Source organism: Canis lupus, chromosome 30 (assembly GCF_048164855.1).
Source record: "Canis lupus baileyi chromosome 30, mCanLup2.hap1, whole genome shotgun sequence".
In the NCBI taxonomy this organism is placed as follows: Eukaryota; Metazoa; Chordata; class Mammalia; order Carnivora; family Canidae; genus Canis; species Canis lupus.
In genome coordinates, this window is record NC_132867.1 from 28,657,545 (window position 1) to 28,680,092 (window position 22,548).

The window sequence follows — 22,548 nt, forward strand, 5'->3', positions numbered from 1 at the left end:
ATATATAAGTTTTTTTGTTGTTGTTAAAATGTGCCATAGACATTATAACAGATATTCTTGTATACTCGGTATTGTAATGGCAGTGGGTACAAGGTGTGGAAGGCTTTGTGTGACATGTGAAACAATGCATTCTTTGTATTCAAGGCAATGTGGGCATGGGAATATGGCACTCAGGAATTTCAAATGAGTGGAGTAAGGTCACATACTTTATTTGGGATGTACAGTCTTTGAGGCTACACGGATGCTGGATAGGGAAAAATGGCAGGTGCTTGTAACGTAGTGATCAATTTTTTCTAGGGTAGGAGGAAGATGATGATAGAGATGGAGAAAAGGAGGTTGAATCTGAAATATATTCAGAAGGCAGAAGCTATAACATTTGGTGACTCATAAAGAGGAAGAGTGGGGTAGAGTCAAGTGAACCCCCAGGTTTCTAGCTTGAGCAATTGGCTAGTGTTTCTATCACCAAGACAGGGGCAAGGGGAGAAAGTGGTTCGCTGGAGGAAAGAAGAGGAGGAAGATGTAGTGTGTTAAGTTTGGTGTAGAGATTTCATGACATTGGGCAAGATACGATAGGGACACTTGGGAAGTCAGGCTGAGAGGAGGTGTGGGGACCATTGTGACAAAGTGTAGGAGATAATGCCATGACAGAGTTAACAGTGGGAAGCACTATATCACTCTCGTAGTTTTGCCCAGGCACGATACCAGCGATGATATTGATGATGGTAATGTCTCACATGTGGGATATTTCATACATCAGCGTTGGGCTTAATGCCTTAAAGGCATTGTCATATTTAACTTCTCTCAAAACAATGTGAGACATGCACTATGACATTCCCATTTTACAGATGTAGCAAATAGTGAATCCCAAGATCCTTCACTAAATGACCTCAATCAATACATCAGAGTTTTTCATTGTATTTTCCTCCGCCTCTACCTTGGCATAATCTTCCACATATACAAAACATCTAATACATGCTAGCTAAATAAATGGTGAAATACATCTTACAGGGCCACTCTTATGATGGAAAGGATTTGGCTAACAGTCGTGGGGAAAGTAGGGTGGGGGAGATTCTTTCGGTAAAATCTTGCATTTATGAAGGGTTGAAGCAGCTGTTGTGGTTAACATAGAAAAGTGATTTTTAATCTACTCCAGTCTTCAGGCTTCTTTAGAGAACCTGATAGAAGCTATGGATCCTTTCTCCTGAAAAAAGCACATTGAGGGGAATGAGTATCCTTTAAGTTTTGAATAAAGCTGAGGTTCACTAATCCTGTTAAAGGTTTAACACATGCTTTGATGTACATGGTCAAATTATTTATATGATTCCTTCTACATTACCCCACTTCTATTGCAAGGATAATTTCTCTTACCACGTATTACAGCCAAATTCTGAGGCATAATATATGATTTTTATTACCTTCCAATTCAGATAGAAACAAATCTATATCCTCTTCCAAATATACTCTTTGGAAGTTTTTGCAGGTATGCAAACAGCCATCCTGTACACTAGAAGTATGGACAAATTGCAAATTCCTTCACTGCATTGTGAGTTATCCACAGTGGTCACTCAATTCTTGTGTGTATTAAGAAACATACTCATATCTATGAACTGCTCCTTATAACCAAAACTAATTCTATGCTCAGGAAATGTAAATAGATTTTCATATCAGCCTGAGAGAAACAATTAGGATGAGAATATGCTGCCAAAATAATTATATAATATACTACAAATGATCATCAGTTAGAATAAATTGAGAGTTATCATTATTACATTCTCAGGATTTAGCCAAAGTAATAAATTTCCCATCAATTAACTGTCTCAAAAACTACCAAAGGACTCTAAGAACTTAAAAAAATGAACTGCTTAATTATTTCCCCATTTCTTTGAAAGCCTACTAAGTACAAGGCGATATGCAAATCCCCTATGTTTAAACACTGGGAAGAGGATCTTGATCACTTGTATGCATGGAAGCTCAGAGCAGAAGAGAGCCTTAGCAAGATTAGGAGCCAACAATCCTCTTTTACAGAAGTAATGGGGTTGAAGAAGAATCAACAGACTTGCTCAAAGTAGCATATTTAAGGGATATAAGCAACTCAGGTCATAGGCATGTTAAGCCCTAGCTTGAAATCCAGCTTTGCCATTGGGTAGATGACCTGAAATTTCATTTGTCCCATCTGTAACATGAGATATTTTGAAAAGATATGAAGATATCCACGTCAAGTGCATAGAACATTCTAGAGCATAGTGAGTGACCAACGAATAGCAATTATTTTATTCTATTAGGGCAAGAGAAGACCTTGCAACTCGACCTACCAACCTTTAGTCTAAGACTCTAGTCGCAGTCCCTTTCTGCTATAGAAATGAGTTTCTCTGTCTTTCACCCATCTGTAGGCATTGGATAGCTACATTCTATGACTTTTATTTTCAAGATCTTTTGCTCAAGAGGGCAGGGACTTATTTTTTTCTTGTGCTTTTTACTGTTGTATCTTTCTCCCTTCAGTCAGTGCTCAACAAACATGTGTCAAGTGAAAGTGAATTTTTCTACTGTGTTTCTACCACATTCTCTCCTTGGTTTCAATATAATCAACATTTCTTGAGAACTTATGTAAACTAGGCAAATGACTGAATGTTGGAGAATAGAATGAAACAACTGCATTAAAGAAATATAACACTTAACTAATGTGTTCCATGTTCTATTGTGAGGAGAATCAGTTGGCACCTTGGTGTACATAAGAGTAGCAGATTAGGATTGGTTTTTTTTTGTTTGTTTGTTTGTTTTTACTTTCTAAGTCTGAGATAAGTTATGAATCCCAGCCTAGGCATTGCTGGCTCTGTGACCTTGGGCAATTTACAAAATCCCTCTGAGCTCTGTCAGTTTCTTGTATACAGAATTTTCTCCTAAAAAATTAAATGAGTGGTACATTTTATCTGCTTAGCACAGTGCCTGGCACACAGGAAGTTCCATGAAAAGTAGCTCTTGAGGTCTTTGGCCTATTTTGTGTATTATGATTAGAAATGAGAGAGTTGCATATCTGACTTAGTAGGTATGGGTTCCAAACACAGGTTTGCAACCTCTTGGCAAATCGCAGCTGTACTGCTTGACTGACAATTTTCTGTGTGAGAGATGAAGACTGGCAGTGCTTCTGTCCTCCCGTAGAAATATGAAACAAACCCCTTCTAACCACTTCTGCTTGTCCTGGTCCCATGCAATAGGCACAACTTCCATGAGGGAAGAATCAATGCATAAAATTATTTGATTAATCAGCATTGCCACTGCACTGCCTAGTAGAGGGAAGCCAGGCATTAAAAAAAATACATTTTCTCCCTGGCCTTGTTTTTATGCTAATTGACAGAAAGGAAAAAAATAAAATAAAAACAACACAACAGTGCACAAATGTTGACAGGAGAAAATGTGATATAATTCCACAAAATATTTTGGTACTAAAATGTTTTATGGAGACTAATGGCTCAATTATAGCTTAATACTCATTACTACAAGTGTCGTGAGGGGAAAAAAGTCTCTCTTCTAATGCACTTGTTCATGTAAACAAGACAGCAGGTTTCCTGAGTCAGAAAAAGTGTGTTCACACTCAGTATGGCCGCTCTCCAGCTCAGGGAATTGGCCCAGCCCTGATGCAGCTTCCCTGCTGGATGGAGCATCACATTGTTCCCTCCCTTTCTATCAGGGAAGCATTAGGATTCCGGCTACTGTGCTTGAAATTGTGACTTGCTTTCTCAATCCTATTACAGGATTTGAAAGTGACTATGCATTTCTCTGAAGAGTCAAATTTATTTTCAGGAAGTGAAGTCATAGGCTGAACTGTGTTACAGTTCTTAATAATACAGGATTTCAGGGGTTGAATAAAACCCTCCTTGGAGGAAACTGAGGCATAGAAGAGTGACTTGTTCAAAAGTGCTTGGCACAGTTGAGAGTATAGCACACTGAGTCAGGTGGAAGGGAGGCAATTTTGGAGATTGCTTTTATCAAGAGCTTCTAGAACAGATTTTGGATCATTCATTCATCCATTTCCTTTACTTATTCAACAGAGCAGAATTGAATGCTATGTTTCAAGTAATGTACATGCTTGGGATTTGGGAGAACAAGACAAAGGAGGTTTCTATCCTCTTGGGGGTTATAGTATTGTAGGGAATATGGACAACAAATGAGTCAATGCCTGGATGTTTGTGTTAAGAGCATACTCAGTGCATGATAGATAAAATTATTACTATCTCTGAGCTTTAATTTTTGTGTGCAAAAGAGGGATAATACCAATTATACCAAGAGTTATTGTGTAGATTAAAGGAGATGATTGCTTATTACCCCGCATGGCATGCCAGTGCAGTCTTCTTACTTTGTTCCTTGTCTTTAAAATCGCCTCCCATCAGCCACTACCTTGGTAGAATCACACTCAGTAGGAGGGAACAAGGGTGCAGGTAGGGTGAGCACTGAAGAGTCAGTCAGTAGGAAGAGAGTGAAACTTTTCATGTCAAACTTGATTTTCGAGGGAGTTTGTTAAAGAGAAAATTTTCATGTCACATTTTGATTTTCCCAATTCAAAATCTCCAGATTGCATAGAACATAAATTTTTTTTGTTTTGTTAATATTTTATTTATTTATTCATGAGAGACACAGAGAGAGAGAGAGAGAGAGAGAGGCAGAGACACAAGCAGGGGGAGAAGCAGGCTCCATGCAGGGAGCCCAACGCTGGACTTCATCCCAGGTCCCCAGGATCACACCCTGTGCCAAAGGCAGGGTGAGCCACCCCAGGGATCCTGGTCCTCTTGTTTTTATGTTCTCTTCCCTCGAGTTTGTGGGAAGTGAAAATGAAGAGGCGCAGAAGACTGGGGGTGTCTACACTGAAAACAGGCTGGGAGACAGAAGCACCCTTGTGGACCAGCAGGATGCTAGCTGGGAGGTGACAGATGGATAGGGAGAGAATATGACACCAAGTGATGGGATGAGTCCCATGAGTGTGCTGTTAGTTGTTGGGGACACTCTCAGACTACAGAAATTCACAAAAACAGTTCATTCATATGAAAGCCCTGTTCTTCTGTACCCTAATCAAATCTTGACATTTGAATTTCTAACTAATTTTTAGGAAATAACTTTTCAGATTCTCATCATATAGCACTTGTCCAATATGAATAGAAATAATTACTTTGCTGGAGTGATTAGAATGCTCAAGAATAACTATAGACTTTTCCCCAATTTTTACTTTTATATAAATGTCAGACATCTTCTTTAAAGTGCATTTGATTTCTTTTTCTTTCTGAAGAATCATTAAAAAGTAGTAAAATATGATGAAGGTGCAGAGAAATGCTTGAAAATAATGGGAAATGTGCTTGGAAGGAAGCCAAGTTGACCTGGTAGAGAAAATTTTGTCAGCAACGGTTTAGTCACCAAAAACGTAGGAGCTCTTCCTATTAATTTCACCTAAAGGAGCCCAGCAGCAAGTGGTTGTGTTTTTCCCATATGTTTCTGGAAGCCTTTGAAATGGAATGGCTTACCACTTTCTGAATGGGGACCCTTCATGGTAAAAGAGGTACATAGGCTCTGAGAATAGGTGGTCTGGAGACCATGTGGCAGCCTGGTTACTCAGAGACAGTGATCTCATTGGGGCACTTAACCTATCTGAGCTTTAGTTTTTTCAACTCTGGACTGAGAATATCAAATTTACTCCAGGGATTATTTGAGGCTGCATGAGACAGTATATAGGATGCCAGGCACCACAGTTGGCACCTCAGTAGAAGAGGTAGGAAGAGATTGGTTGAATGGTCACCAAAATTAGGACCTGGAACTCCTGCACTCTCCAGCTTCCCTAGAGACACTCTTGGTAGACAGATACAAGGAAGGTCTCTATCTTTGTTTCTGCATGTTGTTGCCCAAAGCCAAAGGATGAAGTCAAACTGGATCACATAGAGCACTTGGGCCTCATTTTGACTAGAATAGAAAGTCCTGAGGTCTTCAATATCACTTTCCAACCACACAGCTTTTTGGAGGTCCACAAAAAACCCCATAAAGCCAATGTAGATTATCTGCTGTGATTTCACAGAGTGACTGTATTTTCATATGCAGCAAAGTAGGGGTTTTATGCTGGAACCTTCTAAAAAGGCTTTCCCCCCTTCCCAACATTTGCAGCTCATTAATCTTCAACAAAAAATGGATGAATGTGCTTTTTAGTAGCTTCCCCCAATGTCTTACGGCAATCTTACCACTCACATGAAGAGGCAAAGTAAACAAGATAAAACACAATATGGCACAGGATGGAGGCAAAAGGATTTGCATCAATGGCTGGAACAAAGCTGAACTAATCCCACTCCCCCTGGGGTAACCAGGCTGACATTTCTTGGGAGTGCTTCACTTAGAGGGGTTTTTGTTTGTTTGTTTGGTTTGGTTTTTTTGGCTTGTTGTTAAAAAGAAAATCAGTCTTTGAATGATGCAATCTTTATGCTATCAGGAAAGAGCCACTTGCATCAAAGGAACATCATATCCATATTTATTGAAATAGAGGAGAAACCCTAGCAGCTCTTTCCCAGGATTACCCATTCTAAGCCTGTGCTTTGGAAGAGAGGTGGCCAGTTATGTGAGCCAAATGGATCTCTCACCAAGAGAAGCCTCCTCATCAGCAAATCATTCTCTTAAATGTAACAGAAGTCCCCAGTCACTGTTATAACAGGCTCGTGGGAAGAGATGCTTCTTTGCATTTTGAGGGCTACACATAAAATCTGGGTGTTTTTCTCAGTTCTGGTTCACACTCCATTACACACTTTAATGAACTGTATTGAAATTCTCAAATGAAGTCTTAAGGTAAAGTCCTGCTGATTATATTTATTTACCTTTAAAGTAAGCTGTTGACATCACTGCAACATGCTTGCTTTCTTTACTGAGAGATCATTATAATTATAATTATAATATCTAAAGATTTGTTAATGCAACTCAAGTCTAGAAGGAGGTAACATATATTCTCCACCTAAGTGGAGAAGCAACATTTCATAGTGGAGAAGGTGCAGGATGCTACAGAGGAGGCTGAGTTCCAGCTCCTGGCCACCCTTAAGTGAGAGGATTAGGCTTGAGGTTATCTAAGATTCTTTTTTTTTTTTTTTTCAGAATTTATGTATTTATTCATGAGAAACACAAAGACAGGTGGAGACACAGAGGGAGAAGAAGGCTCCCTGTAGGGAGCCCGATGTGGGACTCGATCCCAGAACAGAAGGCAGAAGCTCAACTGCTGAGCCACCCAGGCGTCCCCCCTTTTTTTTAAAGTAGGCTTCATGCCCCATGTGGGGGCTTGAACTTACAACCCTGAAATCAAGACCTGAGCTGAGATCAAGAGTCAGACACAAGCAACTGAGCCGCCCAGGTGCCCCCCCCCAAGATTGTTTTCAACTGTAGCTTTAAATATGTTCTATAACTTGAAATAGATTTTTAGTATAATCATTCAAGAGATAATAGAAACCTCTAGTCAACTTTCTTGATTGTCTACTTCCAGTGGAATTAAAAACTCAACTCTGAACTCAATGTTTTCAGGGAGGTGCCCTTCGAGTAGGAGATCCAGCACCGGAGAGTCAGGTGGGATGGCTGCTCCAAGAGCTCTTCCACATGATTTGGAAATCCACAGCTGTGTATTTGTGCAGAGGGGTTGGTCTACTTATGAGATTAGTGTCCATTGCCAGTCAACCACATAGCACATGCCAAGCCTTTTAAACTAGATAGTACAATAACAGTTTGTGTCATTTCAGATAAGAGCATTGCCTTATGCCACAATAACCAATTAAATTAAATACAAAGAGACACCCACTGAGGCCACGTAAATATAGCCTGGCTATTTTCCCCAAATTCCTCCAAATTCCTCCTTTGATCTTTATTAATGCTTCTATTATAATCATCTTGCTAGCCTTTTTCATTGTCTTTGTCTATGCCGAAGTTTCTCAACCTCAGCACTATTGGCATTTTAGGGTACACAGTTCTTTGTTATGACGGATGTTCTGTGCATTATAGAATGTTTTGTAGTGTCCCTGGCCTCTAATTACGAGTTGCCCGGAGAGTGCCACTGTCTCCAGTTCGACAACCAAAAACGTCTCCAGACATGGCCAAAAGTCGTCAAGGGTACAAAATCACTTGGGGTTAACCACTAGTCTATGTATCATCTTTTTTTTTTTTAATTCTGATTTTTCTTTTGTGGGCATAAGACCAGTGCTATATCCTGAAGTGCTCAGAAATGATTATCCTGTTGTTATCATTCCTAACATTACTAACATCTTTCATTTATATACGATTTCACAATTTATCAAGTGTTTTCACCCACATTATTCATCAAGATTAATGCAAGGCAGCTCATTGTCTGTGACAAGTTAGAAAAAAGAAGCATCTTTTCTTTGATTGTCCCTGTGCCCCCTTCTCACTATACTTAGAATTTTGCTTGTTTGACAAAAGAGGTCTAGCCCTGAGGAAGGTGCATTTAGGACAAGTCAGGCTTTATGTAAATGAAATCTGCTCAGTCTTTTCAAGATATAAAAGAAAAGATGCTTAATCACCTTGAAATGTCATCCTTCTCTGTTGACAGGATCTACAGACTCTGAATACCTAGACCTCCACATCTACAACAATATACAACAGGTGGCTTCTTTGAACTCCCTGAACCCTATGGCCCTTTAAAAGGATTCTGAAAGCTGCAATCTTCAGCCTAAACAGGACTGCTGCAGTTTTATCATGCTGCACTCAGTGAAACCAGATGGGATTTTTGAGAAAGAGAAATGAGCAAATCTCCCCCTCCCACTTCACTTCCTCCCCGCACCTCTTACCTGCTTAAGGATTTCAGCAGCTGTTCCATGTGAACAATCAAATATCACATAGAACTCCTTGCCCTTCTTCATCTCCTTGAGTAAAGGCTTGGCATCTTTATTCCCAGAGGGCAGCTGGCGGATTTTGATTTTAATGTTATATCTGGAGGGAGCTTTGATGAGCTCTTGCAGACGAATGAGACCTAGAAAATGACATCCCATCATGCAACAGACTGTTCTGTCTAAAGAGGATTTGTTTACTGCCATTTACAGTCAAACTCAGATCATTCCCAAAATGTATCAAGTGGCCACCTTCTGAAAGGTTACACTATTGACTTCTCATTTGTCATTTCCCTTTCTGTGGTAGATTATACTGTATTTTGTGGGTATGTGTAGTTGGAAACACAATTTTCCTAAGCGAATTTTGAATTTAGTTAAATGCATTTGTCCTCTCTAGCTTTTGGCCAATGGCACAAATCTTTAACAAACCAAGCCTGTAACTGTAAAACTTTTATAGACAAAAGTTGCTGGAAGTTTCCAAAGGTGTTCAATGGAATGGACAAAGCTTTAAAAAAAAAAAAAAAAAAACAGACAACAGAACACTAGAATTTCTTGGGTCTATAAACCTCTGTAAGTCTTTCATCAAGTATTTATGTATAGCATACTGCTTACCAGCTAATTAGCTGGGCTTTCTATATAATTTTCCAGTTCCTACCATATAAACCATTTAGAAATGGCTCATCACATTCTCTTTCTAATATGATTGAACAATGAATTGAAAAATCCTTTCTTAATTAAAAAAAGACCATAGAGTTTTTAGAGATTATGATAATAAAAGCAGAAACAAAATTCCTTTAAAATCCACCATTGATAATTGCAGGAAAGTGTATAGACCCAACTAACTTGACGGAGAATGTTTGATTCACCATAAGTGTGAATCTACTGAGCTGCGTCATTCTTTAATTGACATACTTTACTGGGGCAAGACAAACATCTGTATAAAGCCTGTCTTATTTCCCCTAACATTAACTTGTGATTGCTACACTGCATGATGTTGGCTCTCACTCAAGGACTCTCATCACATTGGAAAATTGAACTTTCAAAAAAATTACACCGTTCTGTATCTTTAGGATTTGTCAACTTCAAGTAATCAATAGGAAATATGAAGCTTTATCAGTATTCAGATGGAAATTTTGGTATGCACTATTACAGATGCCAGCTACCTCTGGCCTTGATACATGTCTTTCATTTTCTTGTTTTATTTCGTTATCTATCCCTTCACCCAGCCACATTTTTTTGTGGCTCAGATGTTAAAAGATTCCTCTAACATCTTGGATAGGTTGCATTCTGAAGTACATAGAATAACTTTATAATTAAGCTGCTCTTCAGAGTCAAAAGGATGCAAGCAATTGGAGGGTAGTAGTGGTTAGGATCTGTAGAACCATAACAAGATTTACTGCTCATTATTTTTTTAAAAAAATGTTTTTTTTTACATAATAATTGAAATTGTTAGAATGAAAGCCTTTCTGGATTCTTGGTTTTCTTTTTCTTTCTTTCTTTTTTTTTTTTTTTTCAAAGCAATCGTTGTGGTTGAAGACTCCCAAATACCGGTAATGAGCTACTTATCCTCTTCATTCCTAGGATCACTAGTACTGAGCCACTGATGACTACTAAAAATGGAAGAAAATAGCACATGGGCTTGCATATTTGTTAATCCTCTGATATAATCCTGTGAAGTAAGCATTATTATCTTTGTTATCTCCAAGAAGGAAACAGAGGCTCAGAGCAGTTACATAACTTGTCAGAATAACAAAGGTAGTAGGAGCCCATGAGTTCCAATTGTTGCCTGTGAGTCCAGCACTCAATCTTTCTACTTCACAGTTCAGGATTACAAATACAGATTGCTGGTGCTGAGGGAACAGATATAGCTTTGAATTATTTGATGAAATGGGAAAAAAATAGAAACGGACCCACTCCCCTTTCTTTTTTACTCCTGGCTACTTGTATCTCTTTTGCATTTTTTTCTATTGCTTTCCTACTTTGCAATTGCATAGTTGCGATTTTTTTTTATACTTGAGCATGACTGCAAAGGGGAACCATGTGGCCTTCAAATAAAGTGAGAAAACCATTTAAAAAATGCATTTCATTTGCTGCAACAAACTGATCTTTTGTTTTTTGTTGAATGAAATGTGGATCATGAAGTGTATGTTCCTATCAGGATGACTTACCCATGTTAATGGTATTAATGATACTTGAAAGTTGAATACATTTTCTCATTTCATTCATTAATTTTTATGGGAAAACATTTCCAGGATGCTCATTATATTCCAAAACCCATGCTAAACCCAGGCCATGGGACATGAACCCATCTTGCTTTAAGGAAGGGGCTTCAGGTGTTCCTCTATGGCTAGAAACATGATAAACAATGTACTGGCAATTCATAAGATAAGTATTACAGTACATTAGTAACAACTTGCAGCCTTGTTTTCCAAGTTTGTTTTGATAAGCTCAGTGTAGTCCACTAATTATTTCAGGTGTTTTCATTACATGAAATCTATCACGTGTCGGAGATGACTTAATCTATTTAAGTGTTGAACTGCTAGCAGAACTTGTAAATTTACAGTAATTCAGAATTAGTAAGGAAAACAGTTCACCAGTGTTTGGTTTTATATTAAGGTCCCCAGGTTGGAGAAAAGTGGTATAAAAAGCAAAATTAAAAAAAAAAAAGGCCCATAGAGGATTTCATTCAATCAACTTTTGTTGATGAACATCAATTTCTACTCAATTTTTACAAATTACAAGCTGAGGCAGTTGGAGGCTGATAGAGCAACATGCTTGAGACCCTAAGGTCTTGGTAAGTCTATTATGTGACAGGTCCAGATCTTGAAGCCAGATCTACTTTCTGACTCCCAATCTCAGACTCTTTTTACCAAATTGGTGGGCCTTCTTGACTTTTAAATTTTAGGTAAACCATCTAACTGGATGAATGAATAACTACTTAACTATACGAATAAATAACTGGATAAATAAATAGAGAAAGAAAAACTTCGGACTAGCATAAAACATTCAATCTTTAGTTGGCAAATGAGGCCATTAATGACATTTTGCTCTCTTCTCAAAAAAGGTGACCATGCATTTTCACAACTGTTTCCCAAAAGTTATTTTAATACCAATAGAGGAGAAAGAAGAACTCAGTACAAAAGACTGTTTCTAATTGGTCTAAATTTATCTTTTGGATATACTGGCTACTGAGCCCCTAATTTTCTCAGTTTTTCTGCTTGCAGGTGAATTGCCCTAGGAAGAAACTCAGCAGATTTTAAGATTACAGACCAAGTTGTGTGTGTGAGGGGGTGGGGGGTGGTGATGTGGAAAGAACAAGGGTGGAACAGTGAGGTTTACATTTCTTTTCCCAAAGCAATTGTTTGCTTGAGGAAAAAAAAAAAGCCTTTCTGCCTTCATTAGAAAACATTGTAGAATTTATAATTTAAAAGCCTTCCCCCCACCCATGGGAGAAAAAAAATTAGAGAAAGAGTTCCCTTTCATTTGCATTTTGCAGCAATCCATCAATCACTTACAGTTCATTGTAAAGAATAGCTAAAAATTATTTGCTAAACAAAGGGGAAGGAAATTGATTTAGGCACAACTCCTAACTTTGCTAATGATCACCCTGTGTTTGGAAGCAAGCCTCAACATGTGACCCAGTGCTCCCAGGATGGGACTCCAGCTGCAGAGGAGGGTTAGGGTGCATGCAAATCTGGTGATGTTGGTAGTCTTTCTAGCCCACCACGGTGGAGGCATTTGAAAAATAAAATGTAGTTAAGGAGACAATCAAACCCAACTGAAGGACCTTTTATATAATATTATATATATGAGAGACAGAGAGTGATCAGTGCAGACACAGCAACCTGGATCAGTCTTTTTCTGTGAGAAGAGGCTGTGAGGTGCACCTGCGACTTGCATGAGGGTTGTGCTGGCTCGGAGTCCCTTCCATCCAGGTAAAAAGAGCCCAAAGGCCCATAAGCACCCCACAGGTTCTTGGCCAAAAGCACCTCACGGAGCTCCTTCTGTGCCTGGGAAAGAACCATATCCTAGTCACTGGGAAAGCCTCAGTTATTTAGAACAATCTGCAATGAACCCTCTGGCCAGCAAATATCTGCTCCCCTAGACTCTGTCATCTCTGCAGAGCATTAAAAAAAAAAAACTATTATCCTATTTGTATACAGTAGTATGGTATTAGTGTTAAGTTTCCTGTATTTGATAATTGTAGTGTGGTTATAACAAGGAAGGCCCTAGTTCTTAGGAAATACATACTAAATGCATTTAAGGGATAAAAAGGTCATGACGTCTACCACTTACTATCAAATGGTTCAACAACACAATTACTTATTACCACTATTGTTGTTGTAATTGTTTTATATTGAGCAAATCACAGAGCATTAAGGCACACGTAGCCAAAGGATAACAACTGCTGAACTAAATGAAAGGCATACAGGAGTTCATTGTTCCTTTCCGGCATCTTTTTTTCTAAGTTCACATCTTTCTAAATAAAAAGAGTAAATATGGAGATATAAAAGAACACTGCCTCCTTCCTCCACTACCACCCCCAAGAATGTGATTGGAAACCACATCTTTGGTTTTAAAAGCACTTCAGAGCAAGAGGCTATTTATTTCACATGAGTTTGAGCTGGGCTCTGCATATGGAGATAACTTTCAAAAATGTCCAAATAGCCAATTCTAAACACTAGTTTTGGCCACCTATCCACTCTGTGCACTCAGACATGACACAGAAAAATGCTGATTTGCATGCACAGGGAGTGACTCTGGAAACAGGTGGAGCATATGGAGGAGGAAAAAAAAAAGCTGCTATTTCCAGTGAGTGTTTAAAATTTCCCATGCCTTCCCCTTAAATAATAATAAACTTTGCTATTTACATCGCTCCTTTTATGAAGGATGCTACATGCTTTATAAATATCTTAATAAACCTCAGAATATACCTTCAAGGTGAAAAGGTGTCAGTGCTATTTTACAGTAAGGAAAGTGAGACACAGTGAGGTTAATTGTTTAGATCGGCTCTGAAAATCAGTCACAGATGTCAGGAATGGAAGGGATCTTAAAGGTCAAAGCCCTACTTGATGCATGACCCCCCTCCACACAGCTGCTGCTGAACACCTTTTTAGTTGAGAAATTCTTCTCACACTGCAGCCCAGTTCATTTCTGGACAGTTTAGTTATATTTAATGAGTATTAGTTCAAAAGAAAAGTACCCAGGTTTTCTTGAGTCTTAATCCAATTCCCTGTTCATTAAACCACATTAGTGGGGTTGATGCCATAAGAATGAATGTAATAAACCATTGGGACCCACAGATAAGATTGTACATTTTAAATATTAATTTCCTCTTCATTTGTACTTAGAAACATGTAAAATGGCATTTCACAAACTTGTTGGTATATTAATACACCGAAATCTAATAGGATTCTTAAGGGGATCTATGTACCCTCCAGAGGGAAGGAAAAATCAGAACTGAGAAATGGAAAATGGGTAAGTGAGTGAATTACCTGGGGGAAATACAGCACTTTTAAGTGCAGATCTTCATACATATGATTTTTCAAAAGTGCATCAAAAAAAAAAAAAAAAAAGCTAGAGACTTCCCAAAAGAAAAATTGTGTCCCTTGATCAAAGGACCTCAAAGAAGAACCTAGTCAAAATATTTGAGATGAACTGTGTTGCAGTTAGCTCAACCAGGGCATTTTAGTCTTGACTTTTTGCTGATATCAATGGTAACTAAAAATAATATACCTCCGTGCAATATCTAAAGATTGGTTTCCAAACAGAATTCTGAAAATTTGAATAGGGTCTGGACAGAGGACTGGAGTGGGTAGATAGGTAGGATAGAAAAGAGTGAAGACAGAGGGGAAAAAAAAGAGCTATGATTTATTATCTTGTTGCTACTGAGTGCCAAGGACTTCCACCCTCAGCTATTTCAGGTGGAATTGTGGGAGGGTATGTACCAGAAGTGTTCTGGCTAGCACAAATAGTCATCATAATTCAACGGGGTGAGTTGTGATTGCTGAAAAGGAAAAGATTTACTTATTGTTTTATTTGGCACTGATTACATACTGAATATCTTTCATTTTGTCTTGGTCATTTATACCAAAATGCTAATTTTCTTCACATTGAAATTTTAAGACTCTGTCAAAATTGGTTTTGGACAATATATTATTTCTGTTTTCTATGGGAAGATAGAGAGAAATGTAATAAACATAATATCTAAGTCACTATTTAAATATGACCATAAGAACAGTTATTTCACTTATTCATAGAGTGGTTGAACATATTAAATGAGTTTATTATACAAAATATTTAAAAGAATGTGTGGCACATAATCAGAACCCAAGAATTTAGGTATTGTGATATTTGTTGTTGTCATTTCTCTTGTGTTTTCTCCTTGAGTTTACTGTTTCTTCCAATCACTGTTTCAAATTAACCTTATTTCAACTTAATACTCATTGTAAAGCTTTGAGATAATGTTTCAAGTGATAGTTATCATGGCTCTAATGTGTTGAGAAAAATGACCATAGATGAAAAAAAAAAAAAAAAAAAGACCTCTTGAGGACTATGTGTTGTCAACTTGGGGCTAGAGGCATCTGGCCAGAACTCATTTCCTTGATGGCTTTATCTAGTCCCATCTATATGCTGAGGACTTTTGAATTTGTATCTCCAGCTCACACCACATTCTATATATTAGCTGCCTAATATATATTCAAGTGAAGCTGTCTTCACTTGAATGTAGTAGATATCACAAATTTAAACCCACTATGTTTATGACTGAACAAACTCTTGATATCCTATTCCTCGGGTGATGTTAACTCCTTTGATTGGCTGAGGCTAAAAAGTTTAGACTGACCCTTGACTCCTTTATTTCTCTCTCAGCCAGCCTCCACTTCTTCAGGGTATTATGCTAGTTCAACATTCAAACTATTTCTACAAACTAATGATTTTTTACTCCTCTATTACTTACCTTCCTCAGTTGCCTTGATTTCTCTAGAAGCTACCTATTTTTAAAAAGATTTTATTTATTTATTCATGAGAGACACACACAGAGAGAGGTAGAGACACAGGCAGAGGGAGAAGCAGGCTCCATGCAGGGAGCCCAATGTGGGATTCCATCCCGGGACTCCAGGATCACGCCCTGGGCTGAAGGCAGGTGCTAAACTGCTGAGCCACCCAAGGATCCCTAGAAGCTACCTATTTTTACCTTTGACTTCCTGTATTATATTATCGATAGAAGAGCCAGAATGATCTTTCTTTGATGTAAATCTGATCATGTCACTCCTGAAAACTTTCCAATGGTTTTCCCATTTCATGAAAGGCAGAAGCTCTCCCTATAGTCTATAAAATCCTCCATGATCTATATGGTGCTTTTCTCTGACCTACTTTCCTGTTACCCTTCCCCTCTCACTGATCTCACCACACTGGCCTCTTTGTTATAAATAAAGGTTTATTGGAACACACCATACTCATTCATTTGCATGTTGCCTATGGCTGTTTTCTTGCTACCTTGGCAGAGTTAAATAGTAGTGATCATATGACCCACAAATCATGAGCTATATACTATTTGGCCCTTTAGAGAAAGTAATTTGCTGGCCCCTGTTCTACAGGAATAGTTGTGGCTACATTTCACCGAGATTGGCCTTGAAAAAGCAGAAACTGCTGACTATCCTCCACACTGCATTTGGTGCTCAGCTTCTCAGCTCTTTTTGATGTGTGCAAAGGGATAGAAGCCAGGCATCCACCAGGGGTCTAATGAAGCAGAGGGATGACCAATGAGCAGCAATTTCTCATTGCCTAGGGTCACCTCTGAATGTGGGAATCAGAGAAAAGTAGGTGACTGATGGGAAGAACATCCAGGCAAGAGAGAGAGAGAGAGATGAAGCGGAACAAAACTTCACTCCCCCAACAGTTCTCTAGAGTCTTTCCACATTTTCACTTCCAGAGGACAGAATTCTGCTTGCTAGTATTTAGTGAATTGAATTTTGTCCTTAGAGATAAGCACAGTGCTCCCCTTGACTTCAATGGGAGTTCTGGGCCATTTGGTCCCCCAGACATCTGTGCTGGCTTCAGGCTATTTAACAAACTCCTAAACAAATCCCAGGAAAGTGTTTTTAATGGGTACTTAATTCTGGTGTGAGGGCGGGTGGTGAGCACACCTAAGTCCTTCCTTTTCCTTCAGGTTTACTAAGTTTTCTCCTTTTATGGCTTGATAATTACTGCAACCAAAATCCTGAGTCAAGCAGTATTAAACCCACTCAAAGGCAAAAGATGTCTGCTTTTATTGATCTCAGTTGACCTGTTTACTCTCGTTTACTCTCTGGGTTCCAAATTAATGGCTCAATTGATTATTCATTTACATTTTTAATTTCTTTGTGGGCAAAATAATTTTAACATGAATCATTTCTAACTTAATGGGCAACATACAAACTCATCTGGGATTTTCAACTTCAGCAAGTATTTATTGAGCAACTGGGCTCAAGTGAACTTAATAGGGATGAAAAGCAGATTTCAGTTTCTTATAAAAATTATAGAAATGATAGTTTGAGCTTCCTCCTGTGCAAAATGCCCATCACTTACAGGTGCTCACCTGAAATCAGGTTGGTTAGGACATCAACTTTTGTTATCCTTTTACAAATTGTATTTTGTCTAAATACAATTTTAAATCTATGACAGTTATGCTCACACTTTTAGTTCAGTTCTTAAGTCTAAAAGTTTTAATATTATTCACTAATTTGTTCTCCCTTTAGATGCTCCTGCTTTGCTGGAGATGGTAGAGATAGCGAGAAAAATTTGTACTATCGCGTGTACTACATGATGAGAAATAGTAGGACTTTAATTAGGTCATGCAATTCTCTATTTACAAAGGTAAACAACATGGAAGATCTGACTGTACTTACATTTATAATTGAATGGGAGTGGAATTTGCCAGCCCAAAATGTGTCTCTTTGGCATGGGGATTATTATAAGGTGTTTATTATTAAGAAACAGCAGACAGATGAAACTCTGAAATCTGAGTAGATGTTACCTTTTTATAAAAGACATTTACATGTGTAAGGGAAATCTTAATTTGTAAAGTGTCTCCAACTGTACCAGGAAGATGGGATGACTCAATCTCTAGAAATTCTACTCAATGGAGGAAGCAGGGACTTAAATATAAATAATAAGCTTACTTTTGTTCACTGTGCTTTTCCTGATAACTTTCCATAACTGACTATATCCCTAACACCTTTTGTCTTTAGCAAAGACAAAATGGCTTTGGCTATTTCAGAGAGCTACTTAGTTTTCTTGGGTGTCTCCCATGCTTACACGTGGTATACATCTTATTAAACTTTGCTTCCCTCCTGTTAATCTGCCTCATGTCAATTTAATTGCTTGACCAGCCAAAGATCCTAGAAGGAAGGAAGGAAGGAAGGAAGGAAGGAAGGAAGGAAGGAAGGAAGGAAGGAAGGAAGGAAGGGAAAACTTTTCTAGCCCTACAAATTATAATATTCAATGTCAAGTCTTTTTAAATAGTTTGTGGAATTTGTTTGATTGTATGTTTCTTACTTCCCAGCAAGCAGATGAAGATTTAAGAATATGACTGCCTATGGCTTATCCTTCCCTATAGGACTGTTTTGAATATAATATTCATAAGTTATATTTCCAATCACCTACTTCCACTTCTTTCTAAAATGAGATGAGGTATAAGAAAATACATAAATGCATATTTCTAACCAGAACAGTCACATTTATCTGACAGTTTAAAATGGAACCAGAGTTTAGTGCAAAGTGGAGGAGGCTTACTATTCATCCTCCAAGAAGTAATAAGTACTAGTGTTTGATGAAAAGGACAATGAAAAATGAAATACTATTAAAAATGTAAGTGCTTTGCTTTATTAATTTTCACAGATAATTTTCTCAATCTTATTACCAAATTTGTAGATCAAGGAAGGAGTTAATTTTAATTCTTGGAGAAACAATTCATAGAAAGTAAATAGTATTATTCCTTGCACATATAATTACTAACTACTTCCCTATATGCCATAATTGTGTTAGGTGGCAGATTAGAAAAATAAATAAGATAAAAGCCCAATGTTTAGGAATTCCTAGTCTCCTAGATGTGCGAACTGGTAATTGAAACATGTAATATAATGCTTGAATTTGCAAAGTGCCATTGAACCCTATGGTGGTCTCAGGGAGCTTTAAGGAAGAAGTGATACTTGAGTGTTATCATGTGGAATGAGACAGTTCACCATCTTAGGGGTTGTGTGGAGGATCATGCATAGTTAAGGGGCAGCTTCAGAAAGGGACATATTTATGGATACATCTCCTCAGGCAAGAGAAACAAAAGCAAAACTAAACTATTGGGACTACGCCAAAATAAAAAACTTCTGTGCAGCAAAGGAAAGCATCACCAAACAAACAAAAAAAAGCAACCTACTGAATGGGAGAGGACATTTTCAAATAAAATATTTGTGTTGTTTTTTTTTTTGCAAATAAAATATTTGATAAAGGGTCAATATCCAAAATATATGAAGGACTTATAGAGCTCAACACCAACCCCCACCCAATAATCCAATTAAAAATGGCATAGGACCTAAATAGTTTTCCAAAGATCTACCAATGGCCAACAGACATGTGAAAAGATGCTCAACATCACTCATCATCAGGGAAATGCAAGTCAAAACCACAATGAGATATCACCTTATACCACTCATAATGACTAGTATCAAAAAGAGAAAAAAGAATAATTGTTGGTGAAAATGTAGAAAAGAAGGAAACTTCATGCACTGTTGGTGGGAATGTAAATTGGTGCAGCTACTGTAGAAAACAGCATGGAGGTTCCTCAGAAAATTAAAAATAGAAATGCCATATGATTCAACAATTCCACTACTGGGTATTTACCCAAAGAAAATGAAATACTAACTAAAAAAGATATATGTACCCTTATGTTTATTGCAGCATTATTTATAATAGCTAAGATATGGAAACAACTCAAATGTTCATTGATAGATGAATGGATAAAGAAGTTATGGTGTGTGTATAAATAAAAATATATGCATATATATATTCCTGTGTGTGTGTGTGTGTGTGTGTGTGTGTAATGGAATATAACACAGCTATAAAAAGAATTAGTTTTGTAACAACTTGCATGGACCTGAAGGCTATTATGCTGAGTGAAATAGGTCAGACGGAGACAAATATTACATGATTTCACTCATATGTGGAAAAACAAAACAAATGAAGAAATGAGCAAACCAAAAGAGAAGAGAAACCCATAAATACAGAGAACAAACTGATGGTTGCCAGAAGGAAAGTGGGGTGGGAGGTGGGCAAAATGAGTGAAGGGGAGTGGGAGATACAGGCTTCTGGTTATAGAATGAATAAATTATAGGAATAAAAGGCACAACCTAAGGACTATGGTTAAGGACATTGTAATAGCATTGTGTGGTGACAGATGGTAGCTATATTTTTGGGGAGCATAGCATAAGGTATAAACTTGTTGAATCACTATGTTGTACACCTGAAACTAGTGTAACATTGTGTGTCAACTCTACTTCAATAAGAGCCAGATAAAGTATGTAAAGGATGGTGGACTCTTCATCTAAGCTGACATGAGGTATAGGGAGTTCAGGGAAACTGGTGCTGGGGTTAATGGAGATGAAGAGGGCAAGATGGTGAACAGTTTTAAATTAGAAGGACTTGACAAAGGAGAGTCACTGGCATGGGGATTTAACTGGATAAAAGGGAGCCTAAGCTCCAACAAACTTCAAAATGTGACCAGAAGGCAGAAAGGAAAGGTGCCAGCAAAAGAAACTTGAAATGGGGGCAGATTAGAGAAATTGCCTAGTGAGATGGAGGCTCTAAGCACCACAGTTCTGTTCCGCATCCTAAAATAAGCAGTGGAACAATGCAAGCTTTATTAACAGTTGGATATGAAAGGTTTTTAGTCCTTTTCCTATGAAATGGTCAGTTTCATTGATATAACCACCTACTACATTCTTCTTTGTTAACCTACTTTAGAAACTTTTCTAACATGTAACATTTACTTAGTTACTTATCAAGTTGGAAGCATATTTGATAGTCCTTTTCCAACTTTCTCTGCATTATTTGAGGAATGGAGTCATGATCACAGTCTTAATAAAGTTGTAGAGATGAAATCACATCTTTTATATTCTATTGGATTACAACCTAAATCAATAAGGTGATATCTCTTTTAGAACATCCTCCTAAGTATGATGACAGAAGGATCATCAGCAAGGATCCAAAGAAATTGGGCACAATGACACATGGCCTTCCTAAATTAGAATACTCCAGTTAGCTTCATATAGAGGAGCATTCTCATGCACCCCACCTGAGGAGTTAATGCCTTTAGAACACTTGGACTCCCTTTGTTCAGACCCAACATGGCCAGGTGAGGTCTCATGCAAATCCCATACCTGTGCTGTCCTCATACACCAACGTCACTGTTTTCCAGTTGTAGTAGAGGACCAGATCCAGGACTGCCCTGCTGATAGCTGCATAATCTGGATACAGGTTGATGTAAAACAAGTCTTTGTTGTCCACCGATGGGTGTTTCCAGCGGGTCTGTATGTGTGGAACTTCGAGAGCATTGCAAATCGACTGCACAGCACTGACAGAGGAACTGTGGGAAGGGCCAAAGAGAGCAGCCACACCAAGAGCCAGCTGGTCACAGGCTAGTGGTCACAGACAAGGAAATGTGGAAAGGGAGGGCAGGGAAGGGGGGAGAGAAGGAGAGAGCTGTGAATTTCATCTTTCTTTTTATGATTTTTTTATTTTCGTTGTTGGAAATTCTCCTCCACTCTCCAACTGTATGTTGAGAAAAATATGCTTAATCAACTTCCAATATCCCTGAGATACTAAAATATTGAGAGACTTGAATGTGGCACTGATTAGCAACACATTACAGGGCCAACTCTTTGCAATCAAAAATGAGTGGCTGGTCTCACACCATTATTTTTAACCAGGTGGGGTCTAAATCCCCTGCTTGGTGTGGCGTATCCCAGGGGTCTTCAGAGCTGCTCTACAAGACATTTGCCAAGTGAATTTCATGTGAATGAAGTTCTGTCCTATGGCAGGGTGGCAATGAGAATATTAATGTGGTCTAAGAATTCAGAAGATTCTCTGGGTGGCTGCAAAGTACTTTAGTTCCCATCTTTCCAAAACTCAGAAAGGAATTCCAGGCTATTGAAAAACTGCTAACGAATAGTAAGTGGTACTGATACCTAATTAATTATAGAATAATAGCATAGGATAACTTAAAGAGATCTTAGAAGCCATTTGGTCCAACCCACTAATACCATAGACAACGGAGTGAGTCAGGGTTACTGGCTCTGTACCAGAGCCCAGGGACCCAGCTCAAGGTGAGGTCTCTCCCCACCTCAACATCAGCCGACATGTAGCTTGACAAAATCAAGTCAATATGTACTTAAAAATTAATTCATAACATTTATTTTTCTCAGTATAAGATTTTATACACTCATTGAGATAATTTGGAATATTTTAAAGGGTAAGGGAGAGAAAAAAAGGCCCTGTAATTTTATCATCTTGGAAAAATACTTATTCATATTTTGGCATTCCAGTTTATAAGAAAATAAATCATTTATATAGATACAGTATGATACATCACTTTCTTCGTTTAATACTGAATTTAATACTAAAAGCACACCTTCCCCCCAAGTCCCCTTACAAAGTCTTCAAAAGTATTTATTTTTCA

At 38.1% G+C, this 22,548-nt stretch overlaps 1 protein-coding gene across 6 annotated transcripts in view; it reads right to left on the bottom strand.

Annotated features, from left to right (window-relative positions):
- Positions 1 to 22,548, bottom strand: part of GRIK1 (glutamate ionotropic receptor kainate type subunit 1) — a 361,214-nt gene that overhangs the window by 110,754 nt on the left and 227,912 nt on the right. For all 6 annotated transcript variants that reach the window (XM_072806695.1, XM_072806696.1, XM_072806699.1 and 3 more), the window contains exons 3-4: positions 21,251 to 21,508; positions 8,802 to 8,983 (exon numbers count right to left, since the gene is read on the bottom strand). In XM_072806695.1, coding sequence (XP_072662796.1) covers positions 8,802 to 8,983; positions 21,251 to 21,508 — 440 coding nt within the window. The remainder of the gene's footprint in view (positions 1 to 8,801; positions 8,984 to 21,250; positions 21,509 to 22,548) is intronic.